At 36.7% G+C, this 16,527-nt stretch overlaps 1 protein-coding gene and 1 pseudogene across 1 annotated transcript; both read left to right on the top strand.

Moving 5' to 3' along the window:
* Positions 1–1,309: 1,309 nt before the first annotated feature.
* Positions 1,310–2,821, top strand: LOC149823082 (peroxidase 3-like). The gene is made up of 4 exons (XM_089981404.1): positions 1,310–1,519; positions 1,874–2,065; positions 2,156–2,318; positions 2,409–2,821. The coding sequence occupies exons 1-4, from the start codon at positions 1,310–1,312 to the stop codon at positions 2,819–2,821; spliced, it is 978 nt and encodes a 325-aa protein (XP_089837530.1).
* An 8,405-nt stretch (positions 2,822–11,226) lies between these two features.
* Positions 11,227–12,771, top strand: LOC149823081 (peroxidase 3-like; annotated as a pseudogene).
* Positions 12,772–16,527: the final 3,756 nt, after the last annotated feature.

Here is a 16,527-nt window from a genome sequence, read left to right as displayed (position 1 = left end):
ACCGACCCGAACCAAACCCTATAGGGTTCGGGTATTGTGATAAATAAGAAGACCTAATTAAAACCTGGGTCCAGACCCAAAAGTCTTATTAATACATGGACCCCGTATAGTTTGTGAAATTTTATACCCGACCCGAGTTCTGATTAAGACTCGCAATTTTTCAATGTAAAAATGATAAAAAAAAATATGGTTTTACGAGGTATGGTTCTTGTAGTTTTTATCGGGTCTAGGTATGGTTTTTCTTATAGTGGATCTGATTAGACCTGATACCATACTCAAAAATCCGATCGGTTTCACCTAGATCTAATCTAAACCCAACCGTTGACACCCCTAGTTCTACTTGAAGATATATACCTAATAATTGGCTTGAGTTGTTGGCATCTAGGAGTCGTTTAAGTGGCATCGTGGCTTAACACATAATTTACTGGGTGTTTCCTGGGCAGCTATTCTTGTACTTCAGTCCGCATTAAAAATTGGGGATCATCATGCCGCCTTTTCTAGTATGTCTCGGTTATGACATTCCAAAAATCATATTTTTAGGTGTTTTATGCTTGATCTGATCCGTTAAATGTGTTTATTATTGGTTACTCAATAAAAAAACATGTATTTGATTAAGCATCTTTATGCTTTGTGTTTTAAAGAGGTAAAAAAAATCAACGGTTGATATTGTACTAAAATTTGATGATAAAATATTCATCAAATCAATTTGAAACAAAGGTTGTTTCTTAATAAATAAGCAATGATACACACTATCAAGCATAAAACTGTGATTTTGGAAGGTTTTAACAGTGGCCTAACGAAAAAGGGTTGTGATATATATATAAAAGAGAGAGAGAGACTCGAAGCAAATTTGCAGGAAAGCAAAGCCCACAAAGTGGCCTAAAAAAAGCAATATTGGAGTTGGTAAGCTAAAATTGATGTACAAATCCCCAACAGACAGGCATACCTCACCATTTGACGCTACTTTTTACTTATCATAAAAATTATGATTCATCATTTATCAAAAAAGATTCTCTGACCTGCTAATCGATGACCAAAGTTTTCAGTCCCACCTGTCATGAAACCACCAAAACTACGCGATGCCTGCTCTCTCTCACTTCGACATGACCTGTTTTAAATATTATAAAGAGGAAACTTTTAAGCAAATTGGATATTGAAACCACATGGGTTGCTTTCATGAATAGAAAAAAAAATCACTCCTTAATATGATTGAACATGTATAAATGGAGGGTGCCTGGAGCTGTCTACTCACACTTCAAAGCTCATTTGAATTGTAAAGAGTTTTGCTCAACTCTGGGGAGAAGAGAATATGAGAAATATGGGCTGTCTAGCTCTTCTTGGCTTTGCTCTTTTGGGCCTGCTTGGTGTCTCTCAGGCTCAACTTAAAGTTGGGTTCTATGACCAAGTCTGCCCACAAGCAGAGAGCATAATTGAAGGGTTTGTGAAGGAACACATTCCAAATGCACCCTCTTTAGCAGCTGCATTGCTTAGATTGAATTTCCATGACTGTTTTGTGAGGGTCAGTAAAAGTTGGCCTGCTTTTTCTTCTGGTTGTCGTTTCCAAATTCGGTTTTCAGTGTCCAAGTTGTGGCCAAGTGTCTGTCAAGCCTCTTTTTATGAAAAAAAATTGGACAGACTTTGTTGTTAAGTCTCTCCCCTGGTCACAGATCTCATGGGTTTCTTCTTATCTCTTTAGTTTCGGGTTTGGGAAGCACTTGTTCTATTGATTTATCTATTTATTTAAAGATAGCAATATATATATAAATGACTTGGTTCTGTTTCTGCCGTGAGGAACATGGGAAAGCGTGGTCCAAGTTCCTCATGTGGCAGCTCTTTGGTTAGTAACTGACTCAAGAAACATGGATTTTCTCAGGGCTGTGATGCATCTTTGTTGCTGAATTCCACCAAAAATAACACCGCAGAGAAGGATGCCACGCCAAATATGAGTCTGCGAGGTTTTGATTTCATTGACAGAGTGAAGAGCTTGGTAGAAGCAGTGTGTCCAGGAGTCGTATCGTGTGCAGATATTGTTGCATTGGTATCAAGAGATGCAGTTGGTGTTATAGTAAGACTACCTGAACACAATTACCTAGAATCAAGATTTTTGCTTATGCGTTTTTTATGAGCTAAACTCACTGGAACTCTTCTGTCACAGGGAGGTCCTTACTGGACAGTACCCACAGGCCGCAGGGATGGAATTGTTTCATTAGCTTCTGAAGCATTAAACAACATTCCTCCTCCAACATTCAATTTTACTTCTCTGAAAGCTAATTTTGCAAACAAGAGTCTTGATGTGAAGGACTTAGTTATATTGTCAGGTGAATCTTCATCAACCAATTAAATTTATTTGTTAATTTGAATTGTTATAATGTTGGTACTTAGGTAAAATTTTCCTCTGTTTGTTGCAGGGTCGCACACTATCGGCATTACTCACTGCAACTTTGTCTCAAACCGGCTCTACAATTTCACAGGAAAAGGTGACCAAGACCCAGCTCTAGACAATTTCTATGCTGCAAATCTGAAGCAGTACAAGTGCAAGACTCCTGTAGATAACAGCACCATTCTAGAAATGGATCCTGGGAGTTTCCGAACTTTCGACACCCATTATTACACCAATGTGGTGAAGAGAAGAGGTCTGTTCACATCCGATTCTTCCCTGCTTACAGACAGCACCACAAAGTCCTATATTGATGGAATACTCAGTGGCTACATAAATTTCTACAAGGAGTTTGCTTTGTCCATGGAGAAGATGATTCAGATTGAAGTGAAGACTGGAACTGCTGGTCAGATAAGGAAGGTTTGCAGTGTGGTGAACAGCTAAGAAGCAGGGGGCTTACATTGCTCCAGTCCCTGTGAGCACCGATCATGTGTGAAGTCATTTGAATTATTTTATTTGGTTTGGGTCTCCTTTGAAGTATGTGAGAATAATCTCCTATTAATGTGAATAAGATCCTTGTTATTTGATTTTCCGAACTGCTTGCAACTACTTGTATTGCAATATCAATGAACCATCTTCAAAAAGAAAAGAGTCTCACACAAAAGAAATATCAATGAACTATGCAGTTTAAAAGCAACAATAAACTGCTATTCACGAAAACAATTAACAATTTGCATTTTGGCAGTTTCATTCTCAATAGCAATAACCAAAAATTTTCTGATTATACGGTAAACTTCCGTAAATCGTTTCTGAAAAAGCATTGGATTATTGGCATAAGGTGCTGATTGTCTACTTATATCAGTGAACCCGAATTGCTGATCTAAGTGAAGAAATGCCTTGCCACTCACTACGCCTTGATAAAAATGAATTATACGGAGTAAAATGGTGCACTTGATACCTTATTCAAGAAAACTTTTGGATCGGTTGTAAGGTTAGTCACTGGAATTAGAGACTGGGGGAAGCTTTTTGGTAGGCTTGCAAGCAGGGTAGACTGGTAGAGTCCATTGTTGGATCAGGAAGACTGGTAGAGTCAATGCAGTGACTGAAACCAATGGCATGAACGCCTACATTTGTATAAAAAAGCAACACCTATGATTAGTTTATATAACCTTAACCTCAACCTTTTTAATTTATATATCCATTATCTTCTTAGTTGCTTCCTTTCTGTTTCTTAAAGAAAAATTTAAAGCGTTTCTCATTAGAGCCATACATGCTGAGTTCATTTTATACAATGGCATTGTTATGATCAAACTTAATTCATGAGAAAGAGTATGTAATAGAATGCATGTACAAAAAAGAAATGCAGCATGTATAACATTTAATAAATGAATTTCCTCATGTACTAAAGGCTACTGACTGAAGGATGCAAAATACTATTGTCAGGATCTTATAAAACAGACAAGTTCAAGCGCTAGAATCAAATTTCAATAAAGATTAACCATAATGAATAAAACATGCTACTGACAGATTTTAAAGGAAACACGGTTTTTTTTCCTGACAGAGATACTACCCTTTGCCTCTCCAGGAGAATGTGGAGATGGAATTTCTTCTTCTTCTTCTTCTTCTTCTTCTTCTTCTTCTTCTTCTTCTTCTTCTTCTGCTTTTGGATAATCCAAGGAACCCCCGGGCCTGAAGTTGGTAAAACCCTTGAGGTCCCCTGCCCACCAGGGAAACCTTGCGGCAAGGGATGCCACCGGTTGGTTTCAATCTTCAAACTTGGGACTTCCCGTCAACTTGGTGACATTCACGAGTCTCCCCTATCAGAAGAGCGGAGCCCTTGTGGGCGTAAAGGTGCAATTTCACTAGCATGAAATGCTATAAGAAAATGATTGTGGGGGATTTTCAACCTATGGTTTATTATACTGGTAGCTTTCTTAATTTTGAGCAATACGGAGCAGGCAAAGCCATGCTATTCATCTTGACCCAATTCATATCAATCGAACTAGAAGGATATATGCTGGTATGGATTCGACCCATTACCGTTGGTTGTGGTTTGTAGACTACTCAAAAGTTTTACTTCTCAGATCTACCAACCTATCATTGAATAGTATTATCTCCAACATTTCATACTGTTCCAACTTGTATTAAAAAAATGAGAGAACCGTTCTGAGAAAGACGAGTAGGATGACTTAAATGGAGTGCAGGACATTATAAGACATTTTTCAAAAAACAGAAAATTGGGTGCCCTTGTCTCGGGGTGTCTGCTTAAATGACAGAACAACACATTGTGTCTTTGTCCACTGCTGTCCATGAATCAAACGCCCTCGAAATGTCCAAGGTCACCAAAGTGCATTTTGTTGAGCATCGCATAACAAGTTTATTTTTTCTTTATAAGAGGAAACCACCTCATTGGTATAAAAAATCCACCTATTGGTTTTGAACTCCCAATGTCCAGATTGGTGTCATGCCTTCACAAGTCGCTCCTATCAAATGAGCAGAACCCTTAGGTGCAACTGTCAAATTCTCTTAATAGTAACCATTTACTAGCCTAAACTGCCAGTTAATAGAGGATTCAGCCAAAAAGTTACTATTTTACATGCAGTGAGTGATTTTAGGTAAAAAATCATCAAAAGAAAAAAAGTAGCTACTTTTTTTTTATATTTACACGAAACCACCACCAAGATATAAAAAAAAAACTAACATTACGGTATCGGAATTCTCAATATTCTTTGTTTCTCCATTATGCAGTACGCCTTTCACAACATAATGCCAGTGATAAACACCCTAGTTGAACTGGGCAATGTTGTCAGTATCGGAATCCGACTTGTTTCGTTTGGCCAACGATTCACCTATACCGATTCTCAAGTGAATCCTTCTGAATCGGCCAAAAAATAATTAAAGAATATTTACGAGTATACGTGACATGTGTTAAAGCTATTAAAAAATAATTTTAAGTTAGTTTTATATTTATTAAAAAATAGTCTATTCAGGTCAGTATCTTATCGATTTTCTGGCGATACGATAAACATTGGAACAGGGTTTTCCCAAGAAACTTGAGTGCAAGGAGGCTTCTATATAGTTCTCCCATTTTTCTCAATTTTGTTTATTTAAAAAGTCTACATCAATCAAAAGGTGTAACTTGTAAGCCTCCATGTCAAAATAGAAAAAAGAAGATGAAATAAAATCCATTTCCAAGATATTCTATTTTCCTCGCAGGGAGGCGAGCCCATTAAGTGACCCGGTTCTTAGTTACAGTTTTCCTTGGTAATAAAAAAAAAAATCATTTCCAAGATATTCTATTTTTTCATAGTCAACAGGAAAATGCAAACATTACTCGGCTATTCTTATCATTCATGCGAAGTAATTATTAGATATATTCATAGTCACAAATATCTTGGAGATTTTGAAAATCTTACGATATTATTGTGTTTTATTCACAAGCTGCGATAATAGATTTTCAAAATCTTGCTTCTTTTGTAAAACCTCACAATATTATCGCGATTTTATGCAATGGCCCTGCATGTTAAGCATGCAACTCCAACATTGCTGAAAACAATATTTGTGACTATGAATAAAAATAAAGAGGTCCCTTTTTTTATGCAGCGGCCCGGCATGCTTAGCATGCAAGTCTAATATCCACGAGATGGGATGAGGTGACCATTTCCGAAATCCACCGTCCATCCTGTGGTGGACCAAGGGCCGGATGCCAAATCTCACATTCAGGTAGGTCGCTGCATGCCAAATCTCACATGCAGTGAAGTTGCTTATGATTTGAAGTGAAGAATAAAATATGAATAAAGGAGACCAACAAAAAATATATCTCGAGTCCTGAACAGTCGTCAAACTGCCTTTTTCCCAACTTGTCCCAACTGTCCATGTCACATGATTATTAAGGTGGGGGTCTCTACTTTCTTCTCAAATAACGAATCACGTCATGGCCGACTATCCCTCTCACTCATCATTTCAAAAGGTAGCCGTTGGGGGAGGTTGGTTCGCGGACCTAGCTAAAGTTTTAAAATAAATAAATAAAAGTAAAATTAGATGGATATAGTGACAGGCATATTCTACTTTCCCGATAAAATAAAAATCTGAATATCAGTGAGCAATTCTTTATATTCTTGTTTTTTATAATTATTTTGAGAAACCATGTTCGGCAAGGGACATTAAGGATGTTAGTGGATCGAGAAAAACTGGGTGCCTCATTTTGTTTGGACCGGAGGACTTAGGGATGGAGGTTAAAATCAAAACCTATGCGGGGATGGACTTACTTTTGCCTTAGTCTAGCTTCGCTCTGTCCCCAATCTTCCTTAAAAAAATTAAAGCTCTCATTTCTCTCATCTCCTTCCTCTAACTGCGAAAGGCGACAATGGCGGAAGAACCGTAAAAACGGGGTGTAATGCCCAAAATTTTACCCAAATTTTTAATTTTTTTTAAAATAGTAAGCAGAACGAAAATGATTTTAAAATAAATGATGAACATCTTAGGCAAGTTACAGGTGTTAGCATTTTAACATGTCATCAATTGAAATTAATAAGATTAAAGTCTCATCATTTAGAAATTTAAAAGAGTTATTACAATAAAATTTATTCAAATGAATAGTAAAAGCTTTACATAAATAAACAATCAGGATCTTCAGAGATTATGTAAATCATGACTGCACCTGCAACATCCCACAAGAGCTCCTACATCGTCATTCCTTACCTGTAGATTTTTGGCAAAACGCCAGTCAGACTTCACTAGTCTCCATAAAAGACTCATCCCAAAACACGTAATCAACATACCAACATATAAAAACATGTATTGTAAGAAATTTAATGTTGAGCAATCATCAATAACATAATTACTACAAAACATGTGAAAGCATGCATTATAAGAAATTAAGTGTTTAATATTTATTAATGTTGAAATTATATATATCTCAAGGCATATTTAAACTAATCTATAACACATTCACATAATTCAGTATGATAAATCAATTGCATTCAAAAATGTAAAGTTGTACAGTTGTCATTTATATTCCATAATTAACCCCCTTGAGTACACTCTGTCACTTACATCGGCAGTTTTCAAACTATGACACCAACCAATTTAAATCATATATCTGGATCCAACCCTAGTCTAATTTTATTTATTTTTTTGCAGGTTTTACAAACCATCCAGTGTACTCACGGTGTCGAAACATCGATGAGGTCCAAAACCAAGCCCCAGTACAAAATCGATTGAGCTTTACCAGAACTTATCTGTCGCTACTTTGCGACGGATATGATCCATCGCGAGTCCTTCGCTATTTTAAATTAGCGATGGATAATATCCATCGCTAATCCGTCGTTAAATTTAAAAAAAAAAATTTAAAAATGATGGCTATGAACGCTGTGGTTTGTGGTTTTATTGGGATCTCCATCTCCTTGATCTCATGATGAGTTCTCTTGGTTCACTTGCACTTGGGACAGTACAGGACCTCCTTCCCTACCATGTACCTCAGCCAAGGCTTTAACTATTGAAGCCTGATAAGGATACAAAAGCCTAAGTCCCTCAAGGTGTACAAAGATAGGTTGAGTAAGTGTAGTCATTTGTGTCATTGTCTTTCTCCTCACTTCAGCTTGTACCTCCATCACTATGGTCGTCGTCTCTGCCTCACTCGATCCTCTCATAGTGGTTGTGTATGTTGCGCAGGATATGTGGCACCCTCGTGCATTCCTCTTGGCTCCTCGGGTCCTATGAGCAACTCCTCCTCTAACCAATAACCCGCCTTTGGCTGCTTCATCGCGAACTGCTCTTACACCTTTACGATAGAAACAATGAGCTCCACGAGAATTGAGTTGTGACTGCCCTCTTCGTGCCGGAGGTGGTATCGAAGGACCTTCCAACTGATCACGTGTCATCTCCTGAACTATGTTTCCCAAGTTCAGGATAACCATTAATATTATGGCTACTATCACGACAATATGACCCAAAGTCTTAGGGGTGATCTGTCTCCTAGCGTTACTGGTATTCTTTTGGTTTTTCATTCCTAAAACAAAATAACCCTAGTCCAAAAACTGATTTCTAATTGAGACTAATTTTGTGTTTGATCCAATCAATTATAAATGATATGATTTTGAGCTATCCTATTATTTTTGGGTTCTCAAATTCGTACACAAGAATTTAAATAACATGATCACATAACATATAAAGCAAATTCTATCCCAAAATAAAATAAATTAAACAATACAAGTTCTACTTACAAAGTGTTCTCGGGTTGCCTGAATGGACCATGATTCACACTTCTAGATCTGATTTCTAAATCTTGACTTTGATACCAAAGTTGTAACATCTTAAAATTTTACTCAAATTTTCAGTAATCTTTTTTTTGAAATAGTAAGCACATTAGAAATGATTTTAAATGAAATGACAAAAATCTTGGGCAAGTTACAAGTGTTAGCATCCAAACATGTCATCGATGAAAATTAATAAGATCATACTCTCGTCACTTAGAAATTTAAAAGGGTTATTACAATAAAATTTATTCAAATGAATGGTAAAAGCATCAAATAAATAAAAAATGACAACAATCCTCAGCGATTGTGTAAATCATAATTGTATCTGCAACATCTCATAATAGCTCCTGCATTGTCATTGTTTACCTGTAGATTTTTGGCAAAATGCGAGTCCGACTTCACTAGTCTTAGTAGGGAACTCGTCCCAAAATACACAAACAATATACCAACATATAAGAGCTTGTATTATAAGAAATTTAATATTGAGCAATCATCAGTAATATAATTACTATGAAACATGTGAAAGCATGCATTATAAATTCCAATAAAAAAGAAGGCAACTACGTCATTGTCTGTTAGTTTAACACCCTTTTAGGAAGGACAACTTTGCACTAACAGGTAAAGTTGGAACTGTTTTGCATAATAGGATAAGGTAGCAATCTTTTTGCAAATAACTAAAAAGGTGGGGGCTATTTTGCAAGAAACTCAAAAATAGAAAATAAAAGATGGCTTCCATTATCATTTTCATGAATTAGATGCTTCAAAAGTTAAATGATGTTCAAAAGTTAGCAAGGAGGTCAACGTTGTTACGTTGCTATGGGGATTCTTAGCCTTGGCTTTCGTCAGAAAAGGTTTGGTTTCCTACTTCGATATTTGCTATACCATAATTTACAGACCTAACAAAGTCTATTGTTTGTAGAGATGTGGACAGCCCCTACTTATTTTCATCTATATAATTTCCGTTAATGGTTGATGAAGCTTACAAAGCCGAGTGATAAAAAATTGTTGGCTCGAGACACATTTTTCACAATGTCTCGATCATTTGAACTGGACTTCCAATCATTGTTTAGTAATATGAATGATTGGAATTATCTCAATACAGACCCTAAATGACTCAATTAGGCTCATTTGTCCCAAACTAAATCCTTCTGTTACTTTTTGGATAATGAGGAGTAGGGATGCAAATGAGTCAGATTCAGATAAGCTAAATGCATGAGAGAGTAGGATCTGGATCAAGTCAGAACATCCAAAAATCACTAAACCCCAATATTGGATCTAAACCCATTTTCATCCCTAATGAGGAGTGTCTATAGTCATAGCGACAAAAGTTAAAAATGGCAAAATATGGGCAGCCAAAAACTCGCAAGAAATTGAAACTTTTTGAAAATCTCACAATTTTTTTAGCAAAATTTTGACAGTAAAAAATATAAAAATTATTTGTATAAGGAAATATAAATAAGAATATTTAAAAATAAAAAACCACACTGTTTTTCACGATAAATCGACTGTAAAAACATAAATATCGCATTGAAAATGTGATATTTATGTTTTTGACGAAAAACTCAGGATAAATTGCCGTTTTGAACTCTTGGGTAATTTTTTGCGAGATTTGTCACTTTGGCTATTGCTTTGGTTTCAACATCCTTTTATGGCTGAGAGGTGATATTGATCGTGCGTGATGTTGTTTTGATGTCCACAGTGTAAAACTCTTCAAGTACTGACCACAAGTCCACAATGGATGGTTTTTCACTGACTCCGGCCTTGCGGCAAGGGATGCCACCCCATTTATCGAACTACTGATGACCTTAGGTCACACTAAAAGATATTATTTAATGTGAAACAGGGCTTGTTTTAGCTCTATGAACAACTTAGGACTCGAGCCAACCTGTCTCCTGCCCACATTCATAAAATAAACGATTATCAGAACAAAAAAATTTAACATCTTACGTATAACACATGAATCAAGTACATATATATTTATATAGTATGTATATACTTGTATTTGAACATGCATATTATCTGTATATTTTCAGACAAGCAATAAGAAAAAATGTCTACCATTAGACTTGTTGAGAAAAGAGAGAAAGATGAATTTGGCAAATGCTTAAAGGTTTCCAGGGAAGCAAAGACCACAAGTGGCCCCATAAAAGATAATATTGGAGTTGGTGAGCTCTAAATGATATGAAAAGAAAAAAAAAACAGTTATACTTCCCCATCTGACATTAGTTTTGAGATATCATCAAAAAATAAGTCGTAGTTGATCAAGAATTGGATATAATTTTGCAATGCAATATGACATGATGAGATTCTGCAACCTGCCAATTAAATTGCCCAAGTATTTTAATCCTACTTATATGGTCAACTATCAGTAAACTGAACTACTACTGATTGGTGCTTTACTTGTTTCAAATATGATAAAGAGGAAACTTTAAGCAAATTGAGTATTAAAAGCACATGGCGGCATTGCATGAATAGAGAATAGCACCCATTCATATGATTGAACAAATAGCGGTTCCTGAACTGAGCCTAATCACACTGGAAAGCTAATTTTGAATTGTAAGAGTTTTGCTCAACTGAGCGGGAGAAGATAAAATGAGAAATATTGGCTCTCTTGCTTTTGTTGTCTTTGCTCTTTTGGGCCTGCTTGGTGTCTCTCAAGCTCAACTTAAAGTTGGGTTCTATGATCAAGTCTGCCCACAAGCAGACAGCATAATTCAGGGTTTTGTGAAGGAACACATCCCGAATGCACCGTCATTGGCACCAGCATTGCTTAGGTTGCATTTCCACGACTGTTTTGTGAGGGTCAGTAATAGTTGGCCTGCTTTTTCTTTTGTTGTATTTTCCAAATTTTGTTTTCAGTGTCTAAGTTGTTGCTGAGTGTTTTGTCAATCGTTTATCGAAAAAATAGTGTTAATCCTTTTTATTAGAAAATTTGGGCAAGCATGGCTGTTAAGCTAAGTCCCTCCCCTGGTTAGAGGTTTCATGGATTTCTTCGTGTTTCTCTTTAGTTTCTGGCTTGTGGAATACTTGTTTCATTGAATTTGTCAATTCATTTAAAGACAATAGTGTTTATAATGAATGGGTTATTATGTTTCTGCTGCGAGGTACCTGGGAAAGCTTGGTCCAAGTTCCTCATGTGGTACATCTTTGTTTGGTAACTGATTCAAGACACATGGATTTCCTCAGGGCTGTGATGCTTCTTTGTTGCTGAATTCCTCCAAAACTAACACCGCTCAGAACGATGCCACACCAAATATGAGTCTGTGAGGTTTTGATTTCATTGACAGAGTGAAGAGCTTGTTAGAGGCGGAATGCCCAGGGGTCGTCTCGTGTGCGGATATTGTTGCATTAGTAGCAAGAGATGCAGTTGTTGTCATAGTAAGACTACCTGCCAAGAACAATTACCAGAATCAAGATTTTTGCTTTTAAGTTCTTAATCTGAGTTAAAATGTACTGGAACTCTTCTGTCACAGGGAGGTCCCTCCTGGACAGTACCCACAGGCTGCAGGGATGGAACTGTTTCATTAGTTTCTGAGGCACTAAGCAACATTCCTGCTCCAACATTGAATTTTACTGGTCTCAAAACTAATTTTGCAAAAAAGAATCTTGATGTGAAGGATCTAGTTGTGTTGTCAGGTGAATCTTCATCAACCAGTTAATTTTGTTTGTGAATTTGAATTTTTATAGTGTTTACACTTATGTAACATTTTCCTCTATTTCTTGCAGGTGCTCATACGATCGGCATTACTCACTGCAACTTCGTTCACAGGCTCTACAATTTCACAGGAAAAGGTGATCAAGACCCAGCTTTGAACAAATTCTATGCTGCAAATCTGAAGCAGTACAAGTGCAAGACTCCTGCAGATAACTCCACTATTCTAAAAATGGATCCGGGGAGTTTCCTAACATTCGACACCCATTATTACATCAATTGTGGTGAAGAGAAGAGGTTTGTTCACATCTGATTCTTCCCTTCTTACCGATAGCACGGCAAAGTCCTACGTTGATGAAATACTCGTTGATTCCAAAAAATTCTTCAAGGAGTTTGCCTTGTCCATGGCGAATATGAATCAGATTGAAGTGAACACTGGAACTGCTGGTCAGATAAGGAAGGTTTGCAGTGTGGTGAACAGCTAAAAAGCAGGGGACATAGCATTGCTCCAGTCCTTCTGAGCTCTGATCATGTGTGAAGTAATCTGAATTATTTTATTTGGTTTGTGTTTGCTTTGAAGTGTGTGAGAATAAGATCCTATCAATGTGAATAAGATCCTGTTATTTTTTTTTCCAGAATTGCTTGCAACTGCTTGCCATTCAATATCAATGAGCTGTGCAATTTAAAAGCAACAGTAAACTTTTAATCACAAAATTAGTTGCAAACTTGCATATTGGTGACTTAATTCTCAAGTCAATGAACAAATATTTTCCGATCATACAGTAATGTTCGAAAAGACTACTGCCTCTTAACCACCTGCAATTGCCTCTGATTTCCCCTTGCTCTCTGGTTAGTATCCCGACATTCCCCAATTTGATCATCACCCACTTGAAATCATTTTTGAAAATCATTGGATTATTGGCATATCCTTCTGCTTGTATATTTGTCATATCAGTGAATGCCAATTCTTGATATAACTGAAGAAATGCCTTGCCACTCAACACACCTTGATAAAATGACTTATCCAGAGTAAATGGTGTACTTGATACATGATTTAAGAAAATTTTGGGGCCAGCTGTAAGGTTAGTTACTGGAATTGGAGACTGACGGCAGCTTTTATGTAGGTTTGTAAGCAGAGTCGAGCCCATTGTTGGGTCAGGAAGACCAATTTCATGGAAATTATACATCCGGTCAATAAAGAACCCACAGTGACTGAATCCAATGGCAGGAGCACCTACATGTACATAAAAAAGAAACACCTACGGTTAGATTATGTCATCATAACACCAACTTGGTTAATTTATAAATACTATTATTTTCATAGTTGCTTCATTTGTGTTTCTTAAAGAAAATGCTTCAGTGTTTTTTAATATAGGCATAAGATTAGTTCATTTGCATAAAAATGCCATATTATGATCGAACTTAATTCATGAGCAAGAGTTCGTAATAGAACTTATGTGCCAAAAAAAATGCAACATCTGTTAAATAGATAAATTTGTTGATGTACCAAAGGTTGCTGACTGAAAAATACAAAAGTAATACGTATTGTCAAAGGCTTCTAGAAAAGATTAACTCAATCACTAGAATCATATTTCAATTACAGATTAAACATGCTGAATAAAACATATCTACTAAGAGAACAACATCAGATCTTAAAGAAACTTTCATTAACCCACCTAGTAGTGCAGTGAGGTCGGATATAGTAAGATTAATGTAACACCCCGATCTGAGACCTCGGGAGTCTGAGTTCGGTTGGTATTACTTCTCAAAGGAAAAATATACAAAGTTCACACAAAGAAAACATGGCTAATTTTTTTTTTTCAATATCTTACTTTTTTCACAATGTTCATCATTTATAACAAAAAAAATAATAAATACATAAATGTTCAATGACATGAAAGATAAAAACTACCAAGTGCTCTATCGAAAAAGTAGTCGGTCAAATCCTGCCTGTACTAGTATGCCTGGAACCTACAGTTGTAATTAAATAGGAGGGCAAGTTTACAACCCAATAAAAATAATTATAAGTAAATAAACATTTAAACTTACAATTGCAGTGTGCTCTAAGCCCCTAGTTTGAATTTAGTTTTTTGACGTACCATACAAATTTGTATGTTTTAATTGTTCTCTTAAAACCTTTATCACACCAAACTAATCCTAAGTCGGTTATACCGGTCATAGTCGTTTATGGGCATAACAACCCGTGTAGAACACCTCAAATTTACATGTTGGCTAGACAATGAACCATACACTCTCAATGGTCCTCGAACCACTAGGCACTGTAGTGAAACAAAAAGGAGACCCCACTGGTAGCTAGCCGAGGGGTCAAACTCAATTTCAATCTCGATATGGTTCGTGCTACATTATAATTATGATGGTTCTCAACCATCCATAGTTGTCTAGATTTTCCAAACACTGTCTCAGTGTAACCCTAAGTCATAAGTTAAGTTCAACACATAGACCCACATTCTCAAACTCGTATTTCACTCATTCTCTCACGAGTGATATCGTGAAATGATCACAACATATCCTATTCTCTAATCTCATGATGACATTAAGACCCACGCTTATCTCATAATAAGCACGCAACAATGTAGGATATCCGCATCGTTAAGTCACCAGCGGCCCACTCTCCATGGTGGTTGCACTCTGGTCGCGAATCAGGTATCTCTTACAATAGGTCGCTACTTTCAGGATTTAATGGGTTAGGAATGCTAATCTCAATATATTCATTCATACAATATGAATAGAATAAAAAAAGACTCAAGTATAACCACAATTTCATCATAATGCATGTTATTAGTTATTTATCACATAGATGTGCTATTTCAAAATAATCTTTCTAACATGCATGACATACAACAATTAACATGTATTCCACAACTAACATGTGTATGCAACCTTCTCATAATATCATGCATAGTCAATTTATGCATATTATTTTTACACTAAAAATCTATCATGCTAATCATGTTAATTCACAATAATAACATGCAATGTACAAAGGCTTATTCACATCTAAAATTACTTATAATATTCCTTACCTCGAATATGAATATTGTGCTAGAGTCGCAATCCAATCTCAATATGCTCTAACAGTAGGATCTGGTCATTACATAAGTATATTTATATTAATGCACATAACCTCTTATACTTTGATAAAATTACCAAATTACCTCTCCTAAATTGACTCATGAAACCTCAATTTTTGTGTCCCTGATTTAACTAAAACCAGATGACAAGCAGATTTCTCTCTGTGATATGAGTGCAATGCACCAAACCTCACTCAATTCTGAGTTTGAAGTGTAAAGATATGTCTCTTTTATCAAAATAGATCTTGGGTACACAAGGGCATTTTGATCATTTCAAACATTATTCTTAAAATTTGAAAATAATCATAACCTGATCTATATCCACTTTTGATCTAGATCTAGAATTGTCTAATTGGATCTAAACTCATTACTTATCTGGATCCAAAACTGTCTGACTAGATTTAAACCCAGTTCTGATCTAGATCCAGAACTATCTGACCAGACCTAGACCCAATTCTCATCTTAATCTAGAACTGATCCAAACAGATTCATTTCTGTTTTAGATACAAAATTGATCTGAATCAGATCAGTTCGGTTCTAGATCTGGAATAGTCAGTCTGGATTCAGACCCAAATCTCCTTGGATCCAGTTCTATTTGGATCAATCAGGACTGACATCCAGATTCGATCTGGTCCAGATCAAATCAACATGGATTTGAGACCCAGTCATACCCGACTCGGTCTGGTTCAAACCCAGACTGGTTCGGTCTGACCTGGTTTGATCTAAACCGGTTCGATTGAGACCGGTTTTGTCTGAACCAACTCAACCTAAACCGGTTCGACCAGAACTGGTTCAACACGATCTGAACCCGGTTTGGTCTGAACCGGTTCGACCCAAACCCTTTTATTTATTTATTTTTATATATTTTTTAAAGAACCATGTGGTTCGGGACCCAATTTGGTATGGGTCACACCCGAACCGACCCAGTCTCCCTTTAATAAAACACAGGCGGAAGGGGCATTGCCCCTTTCGTCTTTCCTCTCCTTCTCAAACATAGAGGGGTCGATCGTCGAAGCCGGCTCTCTCTGTATTTCTCTGTGGCAAAGGGGCCAGCCACCGGCGTCGGTCGACCGGGCCCCTCTCCCTCTCTCTCTCGTAATCCTTTTTTTTTGCAGCTCGACAGCAGCTATGGTTGCCGCCCCCCTTTGC

The sequence above is a fragment of the Nuphar pumila genome, chromosome 11, assembly GCF_984573655.1.
Source record: "Nuphar pumila chromosome 11, dmNupPumi1.hap1.1, whole genome shotgun sequence".
NCBI lineage: Eukaryota > Viridiplantae > Streptophyta > Magnoliopsida > Nymphaeales > Nymphaeaceae > Nuphar > Nuphar pumila.
This window is presented reverse-complemented; position numbering and strand designations above follow the sequence as displayed.